At 40.2% G+C, this 14,648-nt stretch overlaps 1 protein-coding gene across 1 annotated transcript; it reads left to right on the top strand.

Annotated features, from left to right (window-relative positions):
* Position 1: 1 nt before the first annotated feature.
* Positions 2–12,321, top strand: LOC308079996 (protein mono-ADP-ribosyltransferase PARP11-like). Its single transcript, XM_080421676.1, has 8 exons — positions 2–262; positions 724–854; positions 2,341–2,461; positions 4,160–4,235; positions 5,077–5,149; positions 5,628–5,755; positions 7,618–7,769; positions 8,991–12,321. The coding sequence occupies exons 2-8, from the start codon at positions 735–737 to the stop codon at positions 9,305–9,307; spliced, it is 987 nt and encodes a 328-aa protein (XP_080277802.1). The 5' UTR covers positions 2–262; positions 724–734; the 3' UTR covers positions 9,308–12,321.
* The last annotated feature ends 2,327 nt before the right edge of the window (positions 12,322–14,648 follow it).

The following is a 14,648-nucleotide window of genomic DNA, read 5'->3' as shown; positions in this document are numbered from 1 at the left end:
AGCGGAGGAGATTGTTATGTAGCCGTTACATTGTTATTAAATCACAGTGTTTCTGCTAATAATCCATCCGTGATGGATGACGACCACCGCTTCATGATCATGTCCATCTTGTTTCTAATCAAACTGGGCATAGATTGATCAATAATAATAATGATAATAATGACAGCTGTTGTGACACTTTAACATTTGAAACATTTCCTGGTTTAACTTGACATTTCCTGTGGGTTTTTTCTCTGTTTTCCCCCTTGTCATTCAACGCTAGGTAATATTATAGATATTATGTATACGTTCATTGCTACTATAGTTGTTGATTATGTCTTTTTTTATTATTGATTGTGTGTCTTTAAATGTCTTGATGAATTGAATACACAGACAGGACCTCAATGGAAACAACAAACATAGGGCTTTTTGTGTTTTCCTAGCCTTGGAACAAGACTATCATAGATGTTTTTTATTGGCTGACTTTTACCTTCGTATCTGTGTGTATCTTAGATATGAAAATGTCAAAATCGATCAAATACATCCATGATAGTCTTGATCCAAGGCTAGTGTTATCCCATTAACCAGCTTTATAAACCGTACCTCTGTACAATCTGCAAACTGTTGATAAAGTATTCAATCAATCAATCTATATAATATAAAGCAAATCAACAGTGTAGATTATTTTGTGCTGGGACTTATTATTAATTAGTTCTTATGAATATTGTGGTTTAATTGTTTCAGATAGAGTCATCATGTCGGCTCCACCAGAGGAGGACCAGGCTTCCTCCCCAGAGATGGAGGAGATGGACACCTCAGAACCCAACTGGTCCTGGTTCTACCTGGCCGAGTGTGGAGTGTGGCACATGTTTGAGGTACCATGATGATGAGCCTGTGTGTGTGGCACTCACTGCCCACTATAGCAGTGGTTGTTTCTCAAACTTTTTCACGTCAAGGACCCCCAAATTGATATGTTTTTGGCCGTGGACCCCCCCATCTGAAAAGGCTTTGTGCCAGGGACCCCGGAAGATAAGATTATTATTTTTCTAAATCTAAATTATTATTTTTTTCAAATAGATCTGCTATTTTTTAATAGCCAATGTATACATGGATAAAGTGGTTTAAATGATTGCGGCGCTATATTAACTATACTTTTTTGCTGGGTACCCCCTGGAACCCCCCCCCCCCTGCCGTTCTAGGGCTATGCCCACTATAGAAGCCATTCATCCATTCCTACCCCACCTCCATTTCTATACTCTGTCTGTCTGTCTGTCTGTCTGTCTGTCTGTGTCTATCTATCTGTCTTCTTTTCTTTTTACCTTAACCACTTGAACCGTAGCATCCCTATTCTGCGGGGAACATATGCCAAAAATAGCCGATCTACAAGCTCACATTTCGGCGATCCTTCCTTCCTTACATTGTAGCATTGGATAGTAGATCTCGTAATCACCCAAAATTAGTTTGAAAGTGAAATATCCCTTTAAGGTAGTTATAATGTGCTGTTCCACTCAGCTTATAATGCATTATGACCAGCACTTACACGTTATAGCCGCTGTTATAAATTGTCATACATGATTATAAACATTTATATTGAGCATTATAATGCCTTATAAGCCTATTATAATGCATTATAAATGTGGTTATAACTTATTATAGACCCGACCTTTAAGTAAAGTGTTACCCCTTGGTCTTCTAATCCAGGGGTCTTCGACCTTTTCAGGCCAGGGACCCCCAAACTGATGGGGAGATGGAGCAGGGACCCCCTACCTCGTAGGGTAGGGGGGGCTACCACATATATTGTATATTTATGTATACAATTGTGTTTTATATTGCCTGCTCCTATACACACCTGCCCCAGTAGGTGTGCAAAACAAAAAAATATCTACAAAATATGTATAAACATGTTATTGTGCATTGTGCCTCCATTTATCTGTTTGCTATGGATTCATGTTATGTTTAAAGACAATTTGACATTTTGGAGAAAAAAAATAGTTTTTTTTTTCAAACAAAAATATTGTTTAATCAAACAGCAATTTCGCGGACCCCCTGCAGTACCTCTGCGGACCCCCTAGGGGTCGCGGACCCCCTGTTGAAGACCTCTGTTCTAATCTATCTATCTATCTAATATCTATCTAATATCTATCTATCTATCTATCTATCTATCTATCTATCTATCTATCTATCTATCTAGATATCATTATTTAGTGCATCCTTCCAGTCTACTTTATACATTTCTATACATCCTGCCATCCACCTATTCCTCCAACAATTCATACAGGATGTAGATCTCATTAAATTTGCACCAGTCCATCACCCTGCCTGTTTGCTCATGAGCTAAATATCGTTCCTTCCTCCCTCCAGATTGACCCCAGTGCTGCGTGTTCAGTGACCAGCGCTCAGATCGAACAGTTCTACAGCAGGAACCAACATGGAGTCATGGAGTTCTACACGGCCAAGTACACCTACAAGCTGGACTTCTCAGGTAACATAGGAAGTACTGTTTAGCCCATTAAGACCGTGTCATTTTTAGACTTCTTTGGCTATTCAAAAAATTGCAGATATACAAGCTCGTTGCGCGGCACCGAGTGCCGCGCTACGAGCTTGTAGATCTGCTATTTTTTGAGAAACTAAATAGTGAAAATGTATGCAAATCTTTGAATATATATGCATTTTTAACTCAAATCTTTGCTTCTGGGGGTCCCTGGAACAAAGTATTCCGCGGACAAATAGTTGCACTGATATTATAGCAACATTTTCTTACATTTGTAGAATCCCCCAGAAGCTAAGATTTGAGTTCAAAATGTTCGCTTTAAAAAACATATACATTCAAAGATGTGCACACATTTTCACGATTGAAAAACATTATCTGCAAGCTAGTGCCGTGCTATGAGCTTGTAGATCTGCTATTTTTGAATAGCCCAAGTCTAAGATAATGGTTAAAGTGGTTAAAATCTAAAATGACAGATGCTTTCCCGGTCTTAATGGGTTACAAAGAGAGGAGGTCGCACAGCTCGTAGCCATGATGCAAAACTCTTTTTGTTTATTTGAAAAGTAACCAACGTTTCAACAAAGTCTTCTTCAGGGTTTGACAAACACGGATACAAAGCTCACATTTGGAGTGTCAATGTTGACAGGAGTAACCAGTGAATATTAAAAGTCTTTAAAAAATCACACCCTGTGTGAAGTGGGCGGTGTCTTGCTAGCTAATCACAATACTGAATGGAGTCAACCAATCATGTACAAAAAATAAATACATTTATTGAAACACTCTTTATGATGGACGGAACCATAACAAAACAATTTTTTTTGAAGTTATGGTTTCTTATATAGGGCTATGCACATGTGTCATGTGACACTGGCCAATCACAGTCCTGAATAGACTGTGATTGGCCAATCACAGCGCAGGATAATTGTACAAATTTCCTGGGCCCAGATCACAGCGCAAGATATTTGTACATTTTTCCAAATCTCACTTATAGGGGCGGTTTCACCGCCCAAAAACAAGAATGTACACAAAGGTCATGGTATACAAAAATATATAAAAGTACAATATACATTCAATTAATCCTCTAAACGTTTGAAACATGAAGCACCAGATACAGTACATGAAATCTAACTCTGGTCACAGAGCCAAAAAGGAGACATTATAATGTTTTCTAAATCCTAACAGTATGTTACTATATCAGTGGTGCTCCAAGTTCTCCATGTCAAGGACCCCCAAAATGATATGTATTTGGCCGCGGACCCCCATCTCAAAATATGTTGTTCCAGGGACCCCCAGAAGCAAAGATCGGAGTTAAAAATGTTCGCTTTAAAACATACTGTATATATATATATTCAAAGATTTGCAAATATTTTCAAGATTTTTCTAAAAATAGAAGATCTACAAGCTCATAGCGCGGCACTTGGTGCCGCGCTATGAGCTTGTAGATCTGCTATTTTTTGAATAGCCAAAGAAATAAAAAAATGACACTGATGCTTTCCCGGTCTTAATGGATTAAGTGCTCAAATCGGGTGGGCCGCGAAATCTTTCTAGATTTTCAGGGTGGCCCTGATCCAGAAAAGGTCGGGAACCGCAGATTTTTGCATCATGGCGAGGAATTGGCATCAGGAATTGGATATGAACACGGTCGTGCAGTCCCCTAATAACGTTTGACTTGTTGATGCACTTCTCTCCTAGTCATGAAGCAGATCAACGTAACGACAGGGAAGCAGCGGCCAATCAAACGCTCCCTCCATTCTGCAACTGGCTTCAGGTACATTTGAGGAACTTGTGAACACCGCAAGGTTATAATAGTTTTGGATTTTTCATTATAGTTTAGTTTTAGTTCGTTTTGACAATTTTTTTCGAATTTTGTTTTAATTTGGGTTTTTTATTTTTTATTTTTGTGACAACGCTTAGTTTTAGTTTATTTTTTGTTAGTTTTAGTGTTAGTTTTAGGTTTTTTTTTAACATTCTTTGGGTTATTTGTCAGGTGCAGGATTTATAGGATTAAGGTCAGAGTAAAAACTCAAAAAAAAAATATCTATCCAGGTAAGGCCTTTGCAGACAGGGTGCGATTGGTCAATCAGTTTTTACCACATGCGAAAAGACGCACAAATCGAACTGGGTTCGATTGAAAAAAAACTCACCGCCGCAGCCACTTGCCGCACGGCAAATTCGGAGCCGGTGTGCATGAGGTCATAGAGAACCATGTGTTCTTTAAAAAATATATATTGTCAGTTTTTTCTGCGTGAAAAATCGCACCCTGTCTGCAAAGGCCTTTACTGTTGGACAATCAACAAGAAAAACGAACTAAACTAAGGGCATTTTGTCTAAAATTTCACACAGTACAGTTTCAGTTAGTTATCCTTGTATTTCTATTATAGTTTTCATTTAGTTCAGTTAACGAAAATCTTTTTTCAATTTTTGTTTTCGTTAATTATAATAACCTTGGAACTCAATCACCTCCTTTTGTTTCTTCACTTATGGAGCAACATTTGAATGTGTAATTGTAATACAGAAAGTACTTCTGATGATATCCTTGTTGAAATGTGCTATATTCCAGTGTGCCATTACATATTTTATTCACTGGCACGCCTAACTTCATTTCCCAGGTTCATCTGTGATAATCTTGCGTTGCCTGTACCCTGCCATTGGGAAAGAATTAATACAGATGAACCCTATCAGGTCAGTAAAACTCCATGTATGAGAATGATATGCATACATGTGACATACTGCAGCGGGTCGGGACCGCCAGGGGGGTCCAGTATGACAGTGAAGTGACAATTTAAGGACTTTTAAGACTGTTTTAATACCTCAAAAAAAGAAAGAAAATAAATAAGACCATTACTGCATCAAATAATCAAGAAACTATACTATAAAAACTGGTCAAACATTGGCCAAATTGTCAAATAATTTAAGAAAGGGGAAAAAATTAAAATAGCCGATCTATAAGCTCACAACGCCTTGCTTGTGAGCTTATGTCGTCTGTGGTTTTTGTTTATGCTTAGTTTTTAAGCATAAACAGATAAGAACATATAAGAAAGAGGGGAAAAAAAGAAAATAGCCGATCTATAAGCTCACAACGCCTTGCTTGTGAGCTTATGTCGTCTGTGGTTTTTGTTTATGCTTAATTTTTGTACTTTACTCCCTTCCCCTCTTTCAGCTCGTCCAGCTGGGCAGAGAAACCTACGAGTTCAAAGAAGTAGCCAGACTGTACGACAGGACCATGGGACACCCCATCAAATCCATCCAGAGGATTCAGAACCTAGACTTATGGGAGTTCTTTTGCAGGCAGGCAGAAGTAAAGTATATGAGAATGTTGACGTGTGGATCCATAGTCGTTTTTAACAGAAAAGAACAAAGACAAACCATGCCGTGTTTTGTACGGGTCAGAGCTTCGTAAGTCGTAACAAGGACGATTTGTTTTGGTTTTGGAATTCAGTTTCACTGGGTGCAGTTTAAGCCACTATCACATCCTCGAAAGATGCAAGCCACGTTTTTTTTAGCCACACTTCCTCTGCAGACAAACTCGTTCCTTTTAAAGGGATTCTAGTTCAGAGATCAAAAAAAGAAAAAAACTGTTGTCAAACACCGCCCCAACACTCCCCCCCCCCCCCCCCCCCCTCCTCCTCCTCAGCAGTTTGTTTCCCCGACCACCAGGGAGTGACGCAGGGGGGACTTCTGAACGGGCCATGCCGAAAATAGGTTGCTTTATGCGGATACAATGCGTGTCATTGCCCGCCCCTGCCGGTTCTCTGAATTTGTATTTTTGAATAGGCCACATATATGAAGTTATACAACTAAATTCTATCCAAACGATATCTTAAAAGTACATTCCGTGCCTCAAAAAATAAGTTTGAGAGCGTTTTAAAACCGAAAGTAAAAAGTAAAAACAGCGCAGCAGAAAACAATGGCGGCTCGTTCCATTTTTGTCGGCTGCACTCGGTTCCATTCGGTTTCACTCGAACAGTTCACACGGACACGGACGGACGTGCACATGCGTGCGTTTCATTTACGTCCCGGATACCTGGATGTCAAAACATAAATAGTAGGGAAAATACGGATTTCAGAAAGAGGACTGTGTTTCAATGCAGGAAAACACACCAGCATCATTATATTATAGTGGCTGATAGAGGGGAAAAAATGCAATATATATATATAAATATTTTTTAAATTTAGGCTTAATGTTGCCTAGAATCCCTTTTAGATTAAATATTTTAAAAGAAATCGAAGTGAGAAGAATCAATGTCTAGTTTCCTAAAACCAATTTGTAGTTTTAAAACCAAATAATGGGTTTTGTGAAAACACCATCTTAAACCATGTTTTAACTTTAGTCAACAACTAGAAAAAGTGCTCCTCAGAGCACAGGTCTCCGCCAGGTCAGGTATGTTATTGTGGCCTCCTGGTGGCACTATAATAGGCCAATGTGAAAAGAGTGGCATTTCTTCTTAGGCCTTTCAATCTGACACTGCATTCATGATTTGAGGCATTTTGTGCCAAAAATGTGTTTTGCTAAATTAGACCTGCTGGTGGCGCTATAACAGGCCAATGTGAAAAGGGTGGCATTTCTTCCTCAGCCTAGTGGGAATGTGCGTGTGAAATTTCACGGAAATCGCAAGCTGCGTTCATGATTTGAGGCATTTTGTTCAAAACGGACCCAGCCTGCAAAATTTGGAAGCCAACGAGGATGGAATATGGAAAATCGGACAGATCCGCGTTGATCACATGACTATAGAGATACTGTGTACCGATTTGCATGACGGTTGGATAACATCTGTAGGAGTAATATGAAAAAATGGGTTTTGCACAAATCGGCCTCCTGGTGTCGCAGGGCCATGTGAAAAAAATTGGGGCAGAGGTTTTGAATTGGCATCCAGGGAGTGTGTGTGCACAGTTTCGGGCCAGCGACCGGGCCAACGGTGCCGTAGATTAGCTGTCCGCAGACGGACAGGACACACGGACGGACGGACGGACAGGGGGCAAAACATACTCTCTCGCCATGCCTTTCGGCCTGGCGGAGACAATTACAAGTTGCCATGTTTAAGTGCATCGACGCCTTGGTTGGTGATTCATCTGTGTTTTTTGTTGATGAACTCTTAACAATAAGAACTATGCTCTTTGTTGTGTTCTCATTCGCCGGTTCTCCCTAAAAGGAAGAAGACGCAGTTAAGAAAAATCAAGCGCACGCTGGACATCGATGAGCGAATGCTGTTCCATGGCACCGGCCACAGCAACGTACAGGCTATATGCACGTATAACTTTGACTGGCGCCTGACAGGGAGTCATGGCGATGTCTACGGCAAAGGTAATACTTCTTACCCTCCACATTGTAGTCTCGCCTCACAATTTTCAAATGCTTTCGTCATCCAGTCTGGAGCAACGGAAGCTATGACAATGATCAAGTGATAAAGCCGATGGGACGCCTCCTCCTCACTTCCGCTTCATTGTTGTGCAAATATATCAAAATAATCTAAGCTTATATAGCTTGCTGCTTAGCAGAAATGGAAATAGGATAATTTAATGTAAAGATATTTTAAAACGGAAATGACGAACAGATGACAGCTTCCTGTCTCGGATTTCGGAAGGTGTAGTTCCAGACTCTATATAGCATTCGGAGATTGTGGAATAGTTGTCTGGCTACCTGAGATTATATTGTGACTATATTGTGAAACTTGTGAAATTACATACCGTAGCGATTCACTCTTACTTATATATTTTCATAGATTTATTGACACTCACGCCTACATTTCTTTATAATAACATCATGTGTTGCTCAAATACTCATACATATTGACATAACTAGGTAAATTATATTGTGATTTTTCTTACATCAAAGAAAAGGATTGTTTTAAAAGGAAGCTTAGACTTTATATACGCAACACATTCAATAACATCTTAGCGTACATGCTAGTTTGATGTTTGTGGACCTTGCTACTTTGTATATTTGATTTTAGATCAGTTTTATTCCTTTTTTTTTTTCTATTTTCTTCTGTTATGACTTGTGAGATTTTTTTGTTGTAGTATTTGTTTGTGTGTGTGTTTAGTACATTATGTAATGTTTTCTATTTTTGTTCATGTATATTATTGTCTTGGACCCCAGGAAGCCTAGCTGTCCTTTAGGTCATTGGTTCTCAAGCTGGGGTCCTTGGGAGGGTTCCAGGGGGGCCCCAGTAAAAGTAGTTAATGTAGCATCACAATCATTTTAACCACTTTATCCATTTATATACGTTGGCTATCCAAAGATTGCAGATCTACAAGCTGCAAGCTTGCACATGCACATCTGCTATTTTTGGGAAATATAGAATATTTTTGTATTATTTTTAAACATAACTCTTCTCTTGTGGGGGTCCCTGGCACAAAACATTTTCAGATGGGGTCCGCGGCCAAATATATATCAATTTGGGGGTCCTTGGCTCGAAAAAGTTTGAGAGCCACTGATTTAGATAAACAAAAACTCTGAACACCTTTCTGTCCAGATTCTAACGTTGATCCGTCCTTCTTCTGCTTTCTGCCTCTTCTCTACCAGGGAGCTATTTCGCTAGAGACGCCAAATACTCGAGCAAGTTCTGCCTCACGACGGGGAAGCACAACACCACCTTGCAGAGACACGGGCTCGCGCCGCCAATATTCGCCACCGAGCCCCCTTACAAGACCATGTTCCTGGCCAGGGTGCTGGTGGGGGAATACACCGCGGGCCATCCTCAGTACTGCAGACCGCCGTCCAAGGACGCCGGCTTCACGCACTTCTACGACAGCTGCGTGGACGACGTCGGAAACCCAAAGATTTACGTCATCTTCGACAGCAACCAGATTTACCCCGAGTACCTGATCGAGTTTTACTGATGTCTTTGACAAGAAGAGTGCATTGATGTGTTTTTGCACAGTTCTTCAGAAGCTATATACAGTAAACTGACACACATCTACCAATCTGGATTAGAGTTAGATTATAAAAAGCAAAATGATCGGTACTTATGCAAGGAAAGGCGTTTTGTGGGGGACCATGGTGGGTGTTTTGTTCAGTTAGATTCAGCACCTAACTGAGTAAAGGGGTGATCTAAAGCAGTGGTTCTCAACCTTTTCAGGCCGTGACCCCCCAAAATAATCATAGCTGACTTGGGGACCCCCCAAAATAATCATATTTGAACTGGGGACCCCCCAAAATAATCATATTTGAGTTGAGGCATTACATTTAGTTTGACTCGGTTCCACAGATAAATATTGTGAAAATAGCCGATCTTGCGAGGTGTTGTGAGCTTGTAGATCAGCTAGTATCACAATTGTTGCCTCTTTCTTGTATTATTTGACAATTTGGCCAATGTTTGACCAGTTTTTATAGTATAGTTTGTTGATTACTTTTGATACAGTAATGGTCTTTTTTCATTACATTTCTTTCCTTTTTTTCCTCCCTTTTGTTTTAGGTATTACAAAGGTCTTAAAAGTCCTTAAATTGTCACTTCACTGTCATCTGGGGACCCCTCAAAAACCATGTGGGGACCCCCCCCTGGCCCTGGGGGTCCCGGCCCACGAGATGAGAACCACTGATCTTAAGTGCCTTTTATGGGATTTGGGGGGAAAACAAGAAGACAATGCAGAAATGTATGTAATTGGTGTTGTATGTTATGTTTTGTATAGGTTTTGTACTACTAATATATATTATAACTGACCATATGTGCAAAAGAAAGGCCCAATATATCGGAGAACAGCCACACATTGCCTGAGGGTGTTTTACGATGAAAAGACACGGATTACTGTAAGTGTGTAATCTGAGGATGTTTTCTTCTTTAGTTTGTTTGTGGCGGTTTTTGTATTTTATACAGTACCTGTCGTTGCCTGTTGTCGAGTATCTGTGCGCAGTTGTTTTAAAATAGGTGACACATGCAGACCTGAAGCGTCTTCGACAGGGGTCTTCAACGTTTTTTCAGGCCAAGGACCCCTTAGCTGAGAGAGAGATGAAGCAGGGAGCCCCCCATATTGGATTCATGTTAAATGTGTTTTCAGACATTTAACGACTTGAACCCTCAATACTTTGTAAACTTTGACCTTTAGCTCTGTACTTGATCTGCTCTTTTTCTCCTGTACACCAAACCTCTTTGGCGAAAAATAGCTGATCTACAAGCTCACAGCGCGTCTGCGGCCCGTTGTGAGCTTGTAGATCTGCTATTTTCGGCTAATGCCCCCCCCCCCCGCCCCCAGAATAGTGAATGCGAGGGTTCAAGTGGTTAATGTAAAAAATAATTAAAAAAAGTCCCTATCACGCAAACATTTGGTGGCCTCCCTGCAGTATCTCTGAGGACCCCCTAGGGGTCCCGGATCCCCTGTCGAAGACCCCTGGCTCTAGGATGTTAATACTGTAGGTGTCACTCGCTACCTGGATTCGAACCTGTTCCTCCCGTATACACGGGAAGCCAAACGGCTAACCGCTCAGGCAAAAGCCAGGGTAAACTTTTCCTTGGCCTATAGGGAAATATTGGGCCTCTGGGCATCAGCCAGGGCTACTCCTCCGCTACATACAAGTAGAAAATACGGCACTGCATCCAAATCCACCGCAATCAAGCATGAGCTATGGTCGTAGGGACCTTGTAGTGATCAGAACATCTGGGCGGCCCAACTGTAGAAGTGGTGCCAACATCTACTACAGTGTTCTGAGCTTTCTGTTGCCTAAAAATAACGCCTTTTAAAAACCACTGCTTTTTCTTGTTTAGGCCACGGTCACACCAAAGTTTAATTCTACCTATGAGGGTGGATTCCAATGCTTAGGCTCTATGCACAGCAGCCATATTGGAAAGGAATTGGGCCTTTTCTTACTTCCTTCACAGGTGTTACCAATGATTCTAATTAAGGCTCTGTTCCATTCTGGTCAGACAAAGTCAGGGTGCTGATATTGTGCATGTTGGCTCACTGGAAACACTCTGCTACACCAGTGGGTCTCAAAGTGTGGTCCAGGGACCCTCATTGTTCCTTGAGGAGGTTCCAAATGGCCCCTTACGGGTGTGTAACTCTTGGTTCCATTTGTACACCCTCAGAGGTATGGGGTTGTGAAATTAAAATGTTTGAGAACCACAGTGCTACACTAAATGGAACAGAGCCTTCATTAGAATCATTGGTAACACCTGTGAAGGAAGTAAGGAAGAGGCCCAATTTCTTTGCAATATGGCTGCTGTGCAGCGCCGTTCCCATTGAAAAGCATTGCCAGAATCCACCCTCATAGGTAGAATTAAACTTCGGTGTGACCGTGCCCTTACTCATCGGAACTGTGACCTTGTTAATCGTTGTCGCACAGCGCAAGCTGTGTGTATAGTGTAATATATTAACGTATGCATGGGAAGCATTTTTTATGTTTGTTGGCGAAACCTACCTCTGCACTCGGAACCTTTTGTACCGAGTATATTAAATCCCAATATTTTGTTTTCCTTTCCATGAAAGGTTTTTTTTAATTGTATCACAATGTGAAATCAAACATTTCACATGAACTCATATGCTATGCTCAGTGGGCAATACTTTAGTGGATGTGCAAAAGAAGGGTGCATTTCTCCTTTCCGACATGTCGCCTTTCCGACGTTGACGAACCCTATACCTAACCCTAACCCTAACCATAACCGCACGCGGAAGCCACTAGTCGGAGTGGTGAGATGTCGGAATGGAAGGAGCACCCCGCAAAAGAAACACTGATTGAGATGTGCAGAAAATGTCTTAAATGAAGTTAATCAATAATGAATCACAATTTATTGTGACTGCATTATGAGAACTTTTTGCACCATACGTTTTGATCTGCTGATGAGGCAAAGGCAAGTTTAAAAGGTTTTATGTAAACTGGCATAATATGGGCAAGTTTAGTACTGTAAATAAAACATGTATGAACCATGCGTTATTGTGTTTGTGACTGATGATCTTTGATCGAACCTTTTTACACACTTAATTGCTGTGTGTGTGTGTGTGTGTGTGTGTGTGTGTGTGTGTGTGTGTGTGTGTGTGATAAATTAAATTGCATTATGGCTGTCAAACTAAATTTATACAATTCTTAGATGAACCCTAGGATTCCATTGTGGGGTGAAAATAGTCTAGGGTGAAAAGTCTACACCCTCAACACGTCCTGTCACGGCAAGTTGTGAGTTTGTAGATTGGATATTTTCTGCCAAGAGATTTGGATTATATGTGAAAAAGGAGGGGCCTAGTATAGGGCCCTAACTAAGTGAACAGAGAAATTATACTATATCTGTATTCACTGATCGCTATTACTTTCAAGGTCAGTGGTATAAAGTAACTAAGTACATTTACTCAAGTTCTGTAGCCTACTTGAGTACACTTTTGAGGAATTTTTACTTTACTGGAGTATTTCCAATTTTCAATACTTTTTACTTCTACTCCATTACATCTCAGAGGCAAATATTGTGCTTTTTGCTCTACTACAATTATTTGAAAACTTTAGTTACTAGTTACTTTGTAGATTTTAATTATTATTACAAAACATACATTAACCACTTCAGCCCTATATATACACTTTGGCTATTTGAAAATAGCAGATCTACAAGCTTGAGCTTGTAGCTATTTTCTAGGCATTTTTATACATTTGGAAAATTAATGCTTTTACTTTCAGTACTTTTCAATGCGAATACTTTTGTACTATTACTATTATTATTACATTTTGAATACCAGACTTTTATTTTTAACAGAGTATTTCTATTTTCTTGTTCTTGTTCTACCACTGTTCAAGGTACTTATCCCTGACAGAATGTCCCCCTCCAGAAGAAAGTTCTTATAATATATATGTTATGCTCAGTGAGGGATTTAAAGCATATGAGTACTTTCTACTTTTGGTACTTTAAGTACATTTTGATGCCAATACCGTGGTACTTTTACTCAAGTAAACGTTGAGTTCCGGACTTCTTCTTACAGAGTATTTCTACGTTGCAGTATTGATACTTTTACTTAAGTAAAATGTGTGTGTGTGTGTGTGTGTGTGTGTGTGTGTGTGTGTGTGTGTGTGTGTGTGTGTGTGTGTGTGTGTGTGTGTGTGTGTGTGTGTGTGTGTGTGTGTGTGTGGGTGCGCGCGCGCGTCTGAGTGCGTGCGTGCGTGACGTGCGTGTGGCTGGGCTGATCATGAGCTATAATCTTGCGTCACGACGCTTCACGTGTGTGATTGGCTAAAGGGCTCTGGGACACGCCCATTTCTTCAGGAAGTGACTGCTTGTTGTGATATTTAAATCCTGCTCCGTTCCTCCTTGTTAAATACAGCCGTGTAAACTGGAGGTGGAGGAGACAAGGCTTGGTTTTCTGGTTCAACAACACTTTATATAATATATCATCACGACTGTCACTGCACCAGGTTTGTCATTTTTACTAGTTTCTAGTTGTTTTAACATTAAGGTCGTCGTGACACAAACAAACAGTATCATAGAAAGCCCTCCCCTGGAGCCTAACGGACAACGTTTTTAACGTAACTTCTTGTTGTGAGCCCACTTAAGCTAGCTTTACAGTACTCCTGTAGCCTACTAACAGTGGTGGAAAAAGTACTCAAATGTTTTATTTAAGTAAAAGTATCAATACTGCAATGTGGAAGTACCGTAAAAGTCCGGTGTTCAAAATTTACTTGAGTGAAAGTACAAACGTATTGGCATCAAACTGTACTAAAAAAAAGTAGCAAAAGTACTATATGTTTGAAAATAGCCTAGATATAAAACAAGGCTAAAGTGGTTAATGTGTGTTTTATAATATGATTTATATCTGCAAGTAACTAGTCATTTAAGTTTTCAAATAATTGCAGTGGAGTTAAAGTACAATACTTTCCTCCGAGATGTAGTGGAGTAAAAGTATTGAACATTGGAAATATTGAATACTCCACTAAAGTAAAAAATGCCTCACAATTGTACTTAAGTACAGCACTTAAGTAAATGTACTTAGTTACTTTCCACCACTGGTTAACAGACACTGCAGACAGTACACCTGTATCCTATTAACGGTCAACTTCTTGCTAACGTTGTAATAGTTGACTAAAACTTGGGCTTTTCGATCTCCATTTTTACGTTCTTTTTTTGTCCTTTTAGCGTCGTCATCATGTCACCGACGGGCATGCCTTCCAGGACAGTGAGGCAGACTCTGGTGGCTGCTTGGAATGTGAAGAAGAGAGTGTTCAGTAAGTGAAGTGTGACTTATACATGTTTAAAAGCCAAAGACACAAGCTTTATTG

The sequence above is a fragment of the Gymnoscopelus braueri genome, assembly GCF_963280865.1.
Source record: "Gymnoscopelus braueri genome assembly, chromosome: 23".
Classification (NCBI taxonomy): domain Eukaryota; kingdom Metazoa; phylum Chordata; class Actinopteri; order Myctophiformes; family Myctophidae; genus Gymnoscopelus; species Gymnoscopelus braueri.
The sequence above is the reverse complement of the archived record's forward strand: the minus strand, read 5'-3'. Positions and strand labels throughout refer to the sequence as shown.